The sequence below is a fragment of the Mobula birostris genome, chromosome 13 (genome assembly GCF_030028105.1).
Source record: "Mobula birostris isolate sMobBir1 chromosome 13, sMobBir1.hap1, whole genome shotgun sequence".
NCBI lineage: Eukaryota > Metazoa > Chordata > Chondrichthyes > Myliobatiformes > Myliobatidae > Mobula > Mobula birostris.
Window position 1 is genome coordinate 97,746,012 of NC_092382.1, and position 15,462 is coordinate 97,761,473.

Genomic DNA, 15,462 nt, shown 5'->3' on the forward strand with positions numbered 1-15,462 from the left:
CACAAGTATAAATCGGCCTTTAACAGGCTGCACCACTGGTCAGTTGGGAAACCGCACTGCGGCGGACTTGGGGGGGCTCCACAGCTGGCCGCCGGAACCGCCCAGCGCACCCGCAAACGAGGACACGCGTACAGAAGAGGGCCGGGAACATCATGAGGTTTCCCACCCAGCCTGCTCATGGACTGTTTGCGTCACTCCCATCAGGATGAAGGCTACGCCAGCCTCAGAGGCGGCTACTTTCCCGAAGCAGTCAGGCACCCCCGTTGAGATCGTTAAGAGCACCAGATTTCTTGGTGTTCGCCCTGGCGGAGAATCTCACCTGGTCCCTCAACACCAGCTCCACAGCCAAGAAAGCCCAGCAGCGTCTCTACTTTCTGCGAAGGCTGAGAAAAGTCCATCTCCCACCCCCCATCCTCACCACATTCTACAGAGGTTGTATTGAGAGAATCCTGAGCAGCTGCATCACTGCCTGGTTCAGGAATTGCACCATCTCAGATCGCAAGACACTGCAGCAGATAGTGAGATCAGCTGAGAAGATCGTCGGGGTCTCTCTTCTTGCCATTACAGACATTTGCACCACACACTGCATCCATAAAGCAAACAGCATTGTGAAGGACCCCACGCACCCCTCATACAAACTCTTCTCCCTCCTGCCATCTGGCAAAAGGGTATTAGAGGAAGGTTTTTCACTCAGAGAGTGGTTGGTGCATGGAATGCACTGCCTGAGTCAGTGGTGGAGGCAGATACACTAGTGAAATTTAAGAGACTACTAGACAGGTATACGGTGGAATTTAAGGTGGGGGCTTATATGGGAGGCAGGGTTTGAGGGTCGGCACACATTTTGGGCCGAAGGGCCTGTACTGTGCTGTACTGTTCTGTGTTCTCCAGCTGCACAGCAATCAAAAGGTAGTCTCCCCTCTCTGGCAGCACAGTGATCCCACCAGCGATCAAAAGGGAGTCTCCACTCCCCAGCAGCAGTGAGATCACACCAGTGATCAAAAGGCAGTCTCCCCTCTCCATGGTAGCAGAGTGATCCCACCAGTGAACAAAAGGCAGTCTCCCCTCCACTGTAGCAGAGCGACCCCACCAGCGATCAAAACCCGGCAGATTGCACTCACCTTCCACATTCGCCTCGATGTTTCAGTCTCCCCCATCGCTTTAATCGACGAACAATGGAAACTTTAATCGGCGAAATGGAGTCGAACATCGGCTGGCACCCTGTCCCACAGCCTTCTCGCCGCACGCTGTCTCTGCCTCCTGGAATCCTCTTGGAGACTGCGGAGCGCCGAAACACCCAAACGGTCTTCCAGACTGCAAATCGCAGGCTCCAACAGTTCCAGAATCTGTCATGGTCCAGTCCGAGGTCCGGATTCCAGTTCACGATCCGCTCCGGGGACTCCGGACTTCTGGTCTTTCGGCTGTCCCTTGTTTCGGTTGGACTTAACCATAAGCACCTGATGCTCATCTTGGGGCTGGGAATATAAGTGGTCCTGTGGTCGTCTCGTCAGTCTCCCCTTGGAGCAATTCACTGGTGGAAGGTCAGTGTACTCATCGAGATGCCGTAGCTCGCCGAGGTTAGCGGCCGCCTCGAGTCTTGGAGTCACCCCATGAAAAGTATGGCTTCATGGGTCTATCCAGAGATATCGACCGTGGGAGCGTTGTACCGGAAGGTACAATCAATGTGCAGGCATGCAAGTTAGCTTCTGCATTTATGTTTATTTGTGTTTTTGTGTGCTGCAGGGGATCCTGAGTATCGATCATTTCGCTCTTCTTTACACTTGTGTACTGAATTGATATTAAACAATCTTTAATCTTAAATCAGAAGAATTTGGAGTTCGTGGCACTAATCCTCGCTCTTCTAATGGTTTCCCCTGCTTCGTTAATATAAACAGAACCATTTATTTATTTATTTTTACAACGTGGTGACCGGCACCTGACCTCTGCTTTCGTTTCGTACCCACATTGGCTCCGGGCTGCCGACCCCGTCGCACCGATCCAAGATGGAGGCTTTACTTCTTCCGGCTGCAACGTCACTTGAAACTGCTCCATCAACCCAGTGGGGTGGGCCCTCCACAGCTCAGTCCTGCGTGGGGGGGGGGGGAGCTGTCAATCTGAACATTAATCTTATAGCTGCCACTTCCGCCCTGATGTAACTGGTTGCGTCAGTTTATACACTATGCCTTGTATAAAACAGGCAGCAGACCTATATTATTCATTTAATTTGCAGACGACTTGCAAACAATATTTCAGCATCGGGAGCTCTTCCCCAGCTGATTTATGTGAATCAGTCTGGTTCCCTCAGGCAGTTGCTGAGGAACGGGACACCGCCATCACAGCGGAGGGGTGTCACTATTTGTAATCTCGCAACCTTGGGTGATGTACTCGGGCAGAATTTTAGTATTGCACAGATATTGTAATTATATACCGACAGATCACACGTGACATGTTGTGATCAGATCCTCTGCAGATTATGTCTACACTGAGGGAGGCGCACTAGCCCCCCCCAACCAGCTGATGGTTGTTGGTGTCCAAACGAAAGACGTTTTGGGACGGGGGACAGGAGAGGGGGTGTGATTCAGAAGGAATATTTGTGAGATGAGAGGAAAATACCCCGCAAAGGCGGAGCAAATAAAGGAAGTAGAATTAAATGGAAGGACAGGCGTTAAGCCGGTGGTGGGGCGGGGATGATCTGAGAGGACCGATTGCGTGGCGGGCAGGAAGGAGCGGCACCCCTACCCCCAGTGGGCACGCCGGCGTGTCATGTGAGAGGGCGGATACCGGAGCTCTGGCGTCATTCGGTGGGCGGCGGTTGGAGAGGGCGGAGGTGGTGTTTTACGCCGGCCGATTGCGCGGTGAGGGGGTTTCGGGCTCGGACTGCGGCCCCTTCGGGATTCTGCGGGGAAGGGAGGGACCGGAGGAGAGGGGAGGTGGGGGCTGCGACCCCCGGGGCGTCCGGCCCGTCGGTCACGTGATTCCGCGGCGGTGGCGGCGACATTTCACTTTCCTGCGCTGGCGTCTTTTCTTTCCACCCCCCGACTCCCGGAAGTTCGGGATTTTGGGGATCTCCTCTGTCATGCCCCTCTTCCGGGAAAGTTTGTGCGATTTCACTTCCGGGATCTGGAGTTTGGGGATCCCCTGGACTTTAGAAACTGACTGGATCTGAGGAATCCCCGACCGCCCTCTTGGTTTTAGGGAATCCCTGGGGATGCCCAGGATTTGTTGGGGATGGGGATTTGGGAAATTGCCCTTGGATTTACGGGACGTGCATTCGCAATTTCAGGCTTGAGAGCTTTGTAATTCCCTGGATCTTAGGAAACTCGTTTTGCTTCAGGGACCCCTCCTTATTTTCAAGTGCAGGATTCCCCTGGATGCTGGAATAGTGGATTGAAGGAATCTCCTGCAATTTAGGGATCAGGATTTTGGGAATTCGCTGCATTTTAGATCTGGCCCTTCAATTTTGAGTTATGTACAGTTTTTGAATTCCACCCCCCCCCCCCCCGTTTTGTTTTGTTTTGGAAACTCACTGGATTTAAAGAATCCCCCTAGAGTTCAGGACTTCCAGCTCTTCGCCTGCTAGAACTAGGGGATCAGGTTATGAGGGAGGTGGAGTACGGGAATCTCCCGGATTTTCGGGATGCAACTGGGAAGTTGTGGATTTGGCCACCTTTGCAGGACACGGGGTTTGGGGATCTGTCCTGGGCCTTGGGGGGTGTTGGATTCGGGGAATTAATGCTGCCTTTCTTCCCCACCCAGCATTTAGGAAGTGGGTGCATCAGTATACCCAGGAAATCCGCGACCACAGAAGAGGCTGTGAGAGGCCTTTCGACCTGAGGGATCCCGGCTCGAGTTTGACAGCGACCCGTCCTGACTCGTTCGCTCCCCTCTCCCCAGCGGACACCATGTGCTGGGACGGCTTCGGCTGAGGGGGAGCGCACTGCTTGACGGCACTCTAGGAGGGACTGTCCGCCACCGACTGGGGGCCAGCACCCTCGCCCCGCTTCCGGATCCCCGGGCCCGAGAGCCGGAACCCCACCATCCCCCCCGCCCCCGCACTGGGGAGAGGCCTGGGGGAGGACTTCGCCACCTCCCGGCGGTCTGGGTCGAACCTCGTGAGCTGCCATGTCCGGCCAGCAGGTAGCTGTGGGGGCTCCTCGAGCCACGGGAGAGGGGCAGCGAGTGGTGGTGGGGGGTGGGGTGGGGTTTGGTTGGGAAGGGACGGGGGAGTTATGAAGCGGGGCGCTGAGGAGGCAGGGGGGTCGGCGAGGGTTTGGTGCGCACGGGCGAGGTTGGAGGGGGGGGACATGGCAGGCAGCGAGGAGGGAGTTGCTCCCCACCCCCATAACCCCTTTCCTGCCCCCTCAGATCCCCTTGGACAGCCAGCTGCCGGTTCTCCTGCTGAACAAACTCCGAGCGTTGAGCCCCGAGGAGCTGCAGCAGGTGCTGGACGATGACGAGAAGATGGAGGCGCTGGTGCTGGACAGCGAGGAGGTGAGCGTGTCCGACCCTTGTACACCGAGTTCCCTCTGTCCCTGGATGCTCCCCGCTGTTCACGGTGCGTGTCCTACCCTCGTACACCGAGGGCTCTCTGTCCCTCGACAATCCCCACTGTTCACGGTGCGTGTCATGCCCTGGGACCCTGAGGTCCCTCTGTCCCTTGTCAATCCCCACCGTTCACGGTGCGTGTCCTACCCTCGTACGCCAAGTTCCCTCTGTCCCTCAACACTCCCCACCGTTCACGGTGCGTGTCCCACTCTCGTACCCCCAGTTCCCTCTGTCCCTCGACAATCCCCACCGTTCACGGTGCGTGTCCGACCCTCGTACACCGAGGTCCCTCTGTCCCTCGTCAATCCCCACTGTTCACAGTGTGTGTCCTACCCTCGTACGCCAAGTTCCCTCTGTCCCTCAACACTCCCCACCGTTCACGGTGCGTGTCCCACTCTCGTACCCCCAGTTCCCTCTGTCCCTCGACAATCCCCACCGTTCACGGTGCGTGTCCGACCCTCGTACACCGAGGTCCCTCTGTCCCTCGTCAATCCCCACTGTTCACAGTGTGTGTCCTACCCTCGTACCCCCAGGTCCCTCAGTCCCTCGACACTCCCCACCGTTCATGGTGTGTGTCCTACCCTCATGCACCATGGTCTCTCTGTCCCTCAGCGTTCCCTGATCCAGCCACCCTCTCGAACATCAGCTTCTCTCCGCGCCCCCCCCCCCCCAACCCCAGCTCGGTGCAAAAGTTCGCACGAGGTTATTTCCGCTTACAAAGCAACCGGTCACGCATTCTCCTCCTCCGCGCCTCTGGCGAAATTAAGGAAGTATCAAGTTGAAAAATGAAAGCAAGACAGGGAAGTGTGAAAATAAATTCAAGTTCCAGTAAGTCACAAGCTCTCTCTTGGGATTTTTTGTTTTGGGCATTTGTATTTTTTTCAGTGTAGTAAATGACATTGGCTGAGCCTCTGTCGTTACCCTACAACTCTGTTTTTCACCACCATCAAGGTTTCCCTCGCCCTCTACTAGATCTTCTCAAAGCCTCCAGCACTTGCCCAACCCATGTGTCACAGGGAAACAGCCCGGCCAAGGACTGTTTTGTCCAGTGAGCTGGACCTGTTTGGCCCGGAGAACTCAAACTCTTCCGTGCACTGACCGACCCAGCGGACGTCAGTGGCGCTGATGTGAATTCTCAACAACCCCCGCCCCCCCCCCACCACCATCGTGGTGGGTGTACGAGTCTCATACACCGAGGTCTCGCCGTCCCTCAACACTGCCCTCCATCACAGGGTGTGTCCTACCCTTGCACACCGAGTTCCCTCCGTCCCTCAGTGCTCCCCACCATTCACGGTGTGTGTCCTACCCTCGTACCCCGAGGTCCCTCTGTCCCTCGACACTCCCCACTGTTCACTGTGTATGTCTTACCCTCATACACTGACTACCCTCTGTCCCTCGACACTCCCCACCGTTCATGGTGTGTGTCCTACCCTCGTACGCCGAGTTCCCTCTGTCCCTCGACTCTCCCCACCGTTCACGGTGCGTGTCCTACCCTCGTACGCCGAGTTCCCTCTGTTCCTCGACACTCCCCAGCGTTCACGCTGTGTGTCCGACCCTCGTACACTGTAAGACATGGGAGCAGAATTTGGCCATTCCACTCTGCGGATCCGTATCCTTTCAATCAGAATCAGGTTTATTATCACCGGCATGTGACATGAAAATTGTTCATTTAACAGCAGCAGTTCAATGCATTGCATAATCTGGAAGAGGGGAAAAAATAATAAATGAAATAATAATAGTAATAATAAGTAAACAAGTAAATCAAACTTGCGAAAAACAGAAATACTGTATGTTGAAAAAGTGAGATGGTGTCCAAGAATTCAAAGTCCATTTAGGAATCAGATGGCGGAGGGGAAGAAGCTGTTTCTGAATCGCTGAGTGTGTGCCTTCAGGCTTCTGTACCTCCTACCTGATGGTAACAGTGAGACGAGGGCACGTCCTGGGTGCTGGAGGGTGCCCTGACTGATCAGGAAGCGATCAACTTCAGGATTAAATACACCCACGGGCTTGGCCTCCACCGCGGTCTGTGGCAGAGCCTTCCACAGATTCACTGCTCTCTGACTGAAAGGTTCCTCCTTCCCTCCGTTCTAAGGAGTGGCCCCTCAATTTTGAGGCTGTGCCCTCTCTAGTTCTGGATACCCCCGCCACGGGAAACGTCCTCTCCGCATCCACCCTATCCAGTCCTTTCGACATTCGGTAGTTTTCGTGGTATCTCCCCACATTCAATAAATTCCAGCGAGTCCACCCCCAAAGCTGCCAAACGCTCTTCATATATTAACCCCTTCATTCACAGGATCATCCTCATGAACCTCCTGTCGACTCTCTCCAGTGGCACAGATCATTTCAGAGACATGGGGCCCCAAACTGTTGACAATACTCCACGTGCATCCTGATTAGTGTCTTGTAAAGCCTCAGCATTGTCTCCTTGTTTTCATATTCCAGTCCCCTTGAAATAAATGCCAGCATTGCATTCGCCCTCCTTACCACAGACTCAACCTGTAAATTAACCTCCTGGGAGTCTTGCACAGAGACCCCCACCAAGTCCCTCTGCACCTCTGGTGTTTTGAACCCTCTCCCAATTTTGATACACATCTGCACTATTTTTCCTTCTCCGGAAATGAATTGTAATACATTTCCCAACACTTTAGTCCAGGGGTCCCCAACCTTTTTAGCACCGCGGACCTGTTTAATATTGACAATATTCTTCCAGACCGGCCGACAGGGGTGGGGCGGTGTTCAAGTAGGGTTAAACTCACCTCAACATGTCTTTTACAGTTAGGGTCGCCAACTTTCTCATTCCCAAATAAGGGACAAAAGTAGCAGTCAAATCCTGGGACACTTTATCCCGGGAAAGGCTACCATGACCATGAAGCCTTGCGCGGGCACCTGTGTGTACATGTGATGTGCGCATGCGTGTACGTGCCAATTTTTCCCCCCCAAATTGGTTTTGCCTTCATCTTCCGGACTACACTGTACATACATTATTTCTACTTTATATAGGCTGAGTATTTATCATATCATTCCTGCTTTTACTATATGTTAGTGTTATTTTAGGTTTTGTGTGTTATTTGGTAGGTTATCTTTTGGGTCTGGGAACGCTCAGAAAATTTTTCCCACATAAATTAATGGTAATTGCTTCTTCGCTTCACGCCATTTCAGCACGAAAGGTTTCGTAGGAATGCTGTACCTCAGCGAGGGAAATACAGGACAAGGGTGGTCCCGTATGGGACAAACCAATTTAGCCCAATATACGGGATGTCCCGGCTACTACGGGACAGTTGGCAGCCCTACGTTCCAGTGACAGGGCATGAGGAAAGGTGCAGCTGACTCATATCGTTTCCTCACGGCCCGGTAGCACGTGCTTTGCGGCCCCGTATGGTGGTTGGGGGCCGCTGCTGTCGTCCACCTGCAACATTTTTGCCCATTCTTCCAATTTGTCCAAGTCCTGTTGCGATGGCATTGCTTCCTCAGCACTACCTGCCCCCTCCACCTATCTTCGTATCATCTGCAGACTTTGACACGCAGCTGTCGGTTCCATTATCTACTGTAAATCATTGACAAGCAATGAGAAAAGTAGCGGTCCCAATACTGACCCCTGAGGTACACCACCAGTCAACCATTAGTTTATTCCCACTCGTTGCCTCCTGCCTGTCAGCCACTCCTCTGCCCATTTCCCTGACTAGGCACAAGCACAAGCTGCTCTAAGAGGCCACCTCGCAGGCATTCAGCAAAATTTCCCCCTCTCGTGATCCGACACCAACCTGATTTTCCCGATTGAAGTCCCCCACTACAATTGTGTCATCGCCCTTAGTACAAGCCTTTTCCAGCTCCCTTTGCAATCTCAACAACAATCTTGGCTACTATTTGGAGGCCTACATATGATTCCCATAATGGTTTTCCACCCTTGCAGTTTCTTAACTCCACCCACAAAGATTCAATATTCTCTGACCCTATGTCACCTCTTTCTAAAAATGTAATTCCATCTCTTACCAACAGAACCACATCGCCCCAAGGCCTTCCTGCCTGTCCTTTCGATACAAAGTGTATCCTCTACTATTAAGTTCCCAACTATGGCCGTCTTTCAGCCACGACTCAGTGATGCCCGCAATGTCACACCGACCAATCTCTAATTTTGACACGAGTTCATGCACCTTATTCCAAATGCTACTCGCAGTTTAATTTTCCAGTGGTGTTCCACAGGGGTCGGTTTACGCACAGATTGTTTTTATCCTGTATATCAATGACTTAAATGACGGAATAGGTGGCTTTTTTGCCGAGTTGGCAGACGACACAGAGATTGGCTGGGGGGCAGGTAGTGTTCAGGAAACAGGTAGGCTGCAGAAGGACTAGGACAGATTAGGAGAATGGGCAAGAAAGTGGAAAATTAAATGCAATGTTGGAAAATACACTTTGGTGGCAGAAATAAATGTACAGACCATTTTCCAAATGGGAATAAAATCCAGAAATCTGAGGTGCAAAGGGACTTGAGAGTCCTCGTGCAGAACACCCCGAAGGTTAACCTGCAGGTTGAGTCGGTGGTGAGGAAGGCAAATGCAATGTTAGCCTTCATCTTATGAGGTCTTCAATACAAGAGCAGGGATGTGATGCTGAGGCTTTATAAGGCACTGGTGAGGCCTCACCTTGAGTATTGTGAACAGTTTTGGGTCTGTACTCTCTGGAATTCAGAAGGATGAGAGGGGGGTCTCATTGAAACCTCTCGAATGTTGAAAAGCCTGGACAGAGTGGATGTGGAAAGGATGTTTCCCATGGTGAGGGAGTCTAGGACAAGAGGGCGCAGCCTCAGGATGGAGGGGTGCCCATTTAAAACAGAGATGTGGAGAAATTTCTTTAGCCAGTGGGGTGGTGAATTTGTGGAATGCGTTGCCAGGTGCAGCTGTGGAGTCTGTTGGGTGTATTTAAGGCAGAGATCGATAGATTATTGATTGGACACAGCATCAGAGGTTATGGGGAGATGATCGGGGAATGGGCCTGAGGAGGGGACAAAAGGATCAGACATGATTGAACGGTGGAGCAGGCTCGATGGGCCAGATGCATAATTCTGCCGCTATGTCTGATGGTCTTAATATAGCACCTTCAGTCCTGTGTTCTTCACTCTTTTTGAATTTCACATCCATGGTGCTATTTAACTCTTTGCCCTGTCTGCGTTTGTACCCAGTCATGAGCTTACATTCATGTTACACACACCATCTACTTGTAAACCTGCTGGCTCATCCCCAGTTCTATCATACTGGTTCCCATCCCCCTGCCATATCCGTTTAAGCCGCTCCCAACAGCTCTCGTGACCATGGCCCGCAAGAATATTGGTCGCCCTCAGATTCAAGTGCAGCCCATCCCTTTTGTACAGGTCACACCGGCCCCAGAAGAGGTCCCAAAAAACCAGAAATCTGAATCCCTGCTCCCTGCGCCAATTCTTCAGCCATGCATTTACCTACCCCCTCGTTCTATTCCTATCCTCAGTGTCGTGTGGCACAGACTGAAATCCTGAGATTAGTACCCTTGAGGTCCTGCTTCTCGGCTTCTTTCCTAACTCACTGCATTCTGTTTTCCGGGCCTCCTCCCTATTTCTACCTCTTGTCGTTGGTACCAGTTTATACCACACCTCTTGGCTGGTTACCCTCCCTTTTCAGGGTATTGTGGAGGCGTTCAGAAACATCGTGGACCCTGGCACCTGGGAGGCAAACTTCCATCCGTGTTTCTTTTTCGCGTCCACAGAGTTGTCTCTCTGTCCCCCTAACTGTGGAGTCCCCGATTATTGCTGCCGTCCCCTTCCGTTCCCTCCCGTTCTGAGCCACAGGGTCAGACTCAGTACCAGAGGCACAGTTTATAGATAGTTCTCCCCACCCCACCCCAACAGTACCCAAAGCTGAGTACTTATTGTTGAAAGGGACAGCTATAGGGGTGATCCCTCTACTCCTGGACACTCCCCACCCTTCATGCTATGTGTCCTGCCTTTGAACACCGAGGTCCCTCCGTCCCTGGACACTCCCCCCCCCCCCCCCCCCCCCCCCGTTCACGGTCCGTGTCCGACCCTCGTACGCCGAGGTCCCTCTGCCCCTCGACACTCCCCCACCGTTCACGGTGTGTGTCCTGTCCTAGTACACAGGGGTCCCTCCCCCCTCAACACTCCCCACCGTTCACGATGTGTGTCCTACTCTTGCCCTTCTAATGTCAGTGGCTTCTGCCATCCACCCCTGTCACTTTCTTTGCCCCCACAATCGCCTTACCATGTCACGTTCACCCACGCCCTCTGTCTCCCCATCTTGATTGCTCTCCCCCCCGCCCCCCCCAGTCACTAACCCCAGCCCACGTCTTCATCACTCACTCTGTTCTCTGTGGAGCTCCGCGCTGGGGCCCGGTCCCCACCTCCGCCGGTCTCGCTCCGCGCTGGGGCCCGGTCCCCACCTCCGCCGGTCTCGCTCCGCGCTGGGGCCCGGTCCCCACCTCCGCCGGTCTCGCGTCACGTTGGCACCCTCCTTGACACCCTGTTCCCCAATCCTCCCCACCCACTCCCAAATTTCCTTTTCTTTATTAATCTTTTTATTGATTTAAAAAAAGCATTAATACAATCAAGACGATAATTAGTTCAAATATATATATCAGTAACAATATAGAGGGGAGTTTCTCCCTTCTACCATCTGCGTGAGATGATGAGTCTCTCGGGACTTTGGGACTTTTTTTTTACTGTGCCCACGGTCTGCTCTTTATCAAATTATGGTATTGCTTTGCACTGTTGTAACTATATGTTATAATTGTGTGGTCTTGTCAGTTTTAGTCTTGGTTTGTCCTGTGTTTCTTGTGATATCATTCTGGAGGAACATTGTATCATTTTTTAATGCATGCATTTCTAAATGACAATAAATGAGGACTGAGTGTCCTCATAACCTAATCTAATCTAGTATAAACCAAGATTAAGATGGACATTGTCAAAATCATGGATATTGTTAAACTAGAATAGAATATATGTAATAAAAAATGAAAATAACAATTCTCTTCTCAGCTGTTCATGAAGAGAAAGGAAAAAACATTGGGTTTTAAATGAAAAGAAAAGAAAACCACTGCACTATACAAAACAAAAGGACGGGGGCAGTCCATTTTGAGGATATGACCAAAAAAGAAAGATTTTCTGATCAAATCTAAAACTTCGAGGGGAAAAAAAAAGATTGAAAGAGAGTAATAACACCCCCAAACTTCTCTGCCCCCCCCCCCCTAGGTCCAGAACCTGCAACTGGAGCGGGAGATGTCCCTGGCCACCAACCGCAGCCTGGCCGAGTCCAACCTGGAGCTGCAGCCCCGCCTGGAGACGGGGAAGGCGCGGCTGACGGAGGGGTACAGCGAACTGCGGGTCGCCCACCAGGCCGTGACCGAGCGGCACCAGAAGCTGGGTGAGTGACTGGGGTTGTGTGAGTGGGGCTGGGAGGTGGGGTGTGAAGCCATGGGGAACAGTGGCGGCAAGGCACAGGGGGTTGGGGGGGGGGGGTCGTCGCCTCCTCAGAAGCTGATTGGATCCTGTGAGGAGGTGACGAGAGCAGGGTGGGGAACGTTGTCTTCCCAGTTCTTCAGTCGGGCCTTTCATAAAGTCCCCAGTGCTGGGCTCGTCCGGGTAGTTACAGTTCGCAAGTTCCACAGTTTAGATCCAGAACTGGCCAGCCCATCGAGTCGGAATCAGGGTTACTCTCACCGGCGTTGGTGGCGAGATTTGAATTCGAAGTGACTCCATAACTTGCGTCCTTTGCGTACAGGAGGAGTAATCTTTTGCGTTATGCCTTCGTCTGAGTGTGCCAAGTGCAGTTTATGATCATTTATAATAAATAGTACGTGCAGCTGGATGGTCAATATGACATCGAAATACAGTTGTGGCAGCATGAATTAATCAGTCTGAAGGCCTGGTGGAAGAAGCTGTCCCAGAGCCTGCTGGTCCTGGCTTTAATGCTGTGGTACTGTTTCCCAGATGGTAGAAGCTGGAACAGTTTGTGGTTGGGGTGACCCGGGTCCCCAATGATCCTTCGGACCGTTATTACACTCCTGTCTCTGTAAATGTCCTGAATACTGGGAAGTTCACATCTACAGATGTGCTGGGTTGTCCACACCACTCTCCGCAGAGTCCTGCGATTAAGGGAAGTACAGTTCCCATACCAGGCAGCGATGCAGTCAGTCAGGATGCTCTCAATTGTGCCCCTGTAGAAAGTCCTCAGGATTTGTGGGCCCACACCGAACTTCTTCAACCGCCTGAGGTGAAGGGGACGCTGTTGTGCTTTTTTCACAACACAGCCGGTGTGTACAGACCACATGAGATCCTCGGTGATGTTTATGCTGAGGAACTTAAAGCTGTTCATTCTCTCAACCCCAGATCCATTGATGCCAATAGGGGTTAGCCTGTCTCCATTCCTCCTGTCGTCCACAACCAGCTCCTTTGTTCTTGCAACATTGAGGGAGAGGTTTCTTTTCTTGACAGCACTGTGTCAGGGTGATGCCTTCCTCTCTGTTGGCTGCCTCATTATTATTGCAGAGTCAATGGGGTTATACAGTTGAAGTCAGAAGTTTACATACACCTGAGCCAAATACATTTAAGCTCAGTTTTTCACAATTCCTGACATTTAATCCTAGAAAACATTCCCTGTCTTAGGTCAGTTAGGATCACTACTTTATTTTAAGAATGTGAAATGTCAGAATAATAGTAGAGAGAATGATTTATTTCAGCTTTTATTTCTTTCATCACTTTCCCAGTGGGTCAGAAGTTTACATACACTTTGTTTGTACTTGGTAGGATTGCCTTTAAATTGTTTAACTTGGGACAAACGTTTTGGGTTGCCTCCCACAAGCCTCTTACAATAAGTTGCTGGACTTTTGTTCCATTCCTCCAGACACAACTGGTGTAACTGAGTCAGATTTGTAGGCCTCCTTGCTCGCACATGCTTTTTCAGTTCTGCCCACAAATTTTATATCAGATTGAGGTCAGGGTTTTGTGATGGCCACTCGAATACCTTGACTTTGTTGTCCTTAAGCAATTTTGCCACATCTTTGGAGGTATGCTTGTGGTCATTGTCCATTTGGAAGACTCATTTGCGGTCGAGCTTTAACTTCCTGGCTAACGTCTTGCGGTGTTGCTTCAATATATCCACATAGTTTTCCTTCCTCATGATTCTATTTTGTGAAGTGCACCAGTCCCTCCTGCAGCAAAGCACCCCCACAACATGAAGCTGCCACCCCCATGCTTCACGGTTGGGATGGTGTTCTTCGGCTTGAAAGCCTCACCCTTTTTCCTCCAAACATAACGATGGTCATTATGGCCAAACAGTTCAATTTTTGTTTCATCAGACCAGAGGACACTTCTCCAAAAAGTAAGATCTTTGTCCCCGTGTGCGCTTGCAAACTGTAGTCTGGCTTTTTTCTGGTGGTTTTGGAGCAGGTGGCTTCTTCCTTGCTGAGCAGCCTTTCAGGTTATGTCGATATGGGACTCGTTTTACTGTGGATAGAGATACTTGTCTACCTGTTTCCTCCAGCATCTTCACAAGGTCCTTTGCTGTTGTTCTGGGATTGATTTGCACTTTTCGCACCAAAGTACGTTCATCTCGAGGAGACAGAATGCGTCCCCTTCCTGAGCGGTATGACGGCTGCGTGGTCCCATGGTGTTCATACTTGCGTACTATTGTTTGTACAGATGGGAATTTGTAATGGGCATTTGGAAATTGCTCCCAAGGATGAACCAAACTTTACACCTCACCAGGTTCAGGAACAGTTATTACCCCTCAAACATCAGGAAGGAGGTACAGGAGCCTCAGGACCCACACCACCAGGTTCAGGAACAGTTATTACCCCTCAAACATCAGGAAGCAGGTACAGGAGCCTCAGGACCCACACCACCAGGTTCAGGAACAATTATTACTCCTCAAACATCAGGAAGCAGGTACAGGAGCCTCAGGATTCACACCACTAGGTTCAGGAACAGTTATTACCACTCAACCATTAGGAAGGAGGTACAGGAGCCTCAGGACCCACACCACCAGGTTCAGGAACAGTTATTACCCCTCAAACATCAGGAAGGAGGCACAGGAGCCTCAGGACCCACACCACCAGGTTCAGGAACATTTATTACCACTCAACCATCAGGAAGGAGGTACAGGAGCCTCAGGACCCACACCACCAGGTTCAGGAACAGTTATTACCACTCAACCATCAGGAAGGAGGTACAGGAGCCTCAGGACCCACACCACCAGGTTCAGGAACAGTTATTACCCCTCAAACATCAGGAAGGAGGCACAGGAGCCTCAGGACCCACAACACCAGGTTCAGGAACAGTTATTACCACTCAACCATCAGGAAGGAGGTACAGGAGCCTCAGGACCCACACCATCAGGTTCAGAAAGAGTTATTACCCCTCAACCATCAGGAAGGAGGTACAGGAGCCTCAGGACCCACACCACCAGGTTCAGGAACAGTTATTACCACTCAATCATCAGGAAGGAGGTACAGGAGCCTCAGGACCCACACCACCAGGTTCAGGAACAGTTATTACCCCTCAAACATCAGGAAGGAGGTACAGGAGCCTCAGGACCCACACCACCAGGTTCAGGAACAGTTATTACCACTCAACCATCAGGAAGGAGGTACAGGAGCCTCAGGACCCACACCACCAGGTTCAGGAACAGTTATTACCACTCAACCATCAGGAAGGAGGTACAGGAGCCTCAGGACCCACACCACCAGGTTCAGGAACAGTTATTACCCCTCAAACATCAGGAAGGAGGTACAGGAGCCTCGGGACCCACACCACCAGGTTCAGGGACAGTTATTACCCCTCAACCATCAGGAAGGAGGTACAGGAGAGTCAGGACTCACAGGTTCAGGAACAGCTTTTACCCCTGAACCATCAGGCCTTGAACAAAAGCAGATAACTAATGT

At 51.6% G+C, this 15,462-nt stretch overlaps 1 protein-coding gene across 1 annotated transcript in view; it reads left to right on the plus strand.

Annotated features, from left to right (window-relative positions):
- The first annotated feature begins 2,767 nt into the window (after nt 1–2,767).
- The window catches only part of vps37c (VPS37C subunit of ESCRT-I), a 36,885-nt gene continuing 24,190 nt past the window's right edge, over nt 2,768–15,462 (plus strand). The window contains exons 1-4 of the mRNA XM_072275568.1: nt 2,768–2,852; nt 3,754–4,134; nt 4,363–4,488; nt 11,774–11,945. Of these exons, the coding sequence (XP_072131669.1) occupies nt 4,120–4,134; nt 4,363–4,488; nt 11,774–11,945 (313 nt within the window). The 5' untranslated portion in view covers nt 2,768–2,852; nt 3,754–4,119. The remainder of the gene's footprint in view (nt 2,853–3,753; nt 4,135–4,362; nt 4,489–11,773; nt 11,946–15,462) is intronic.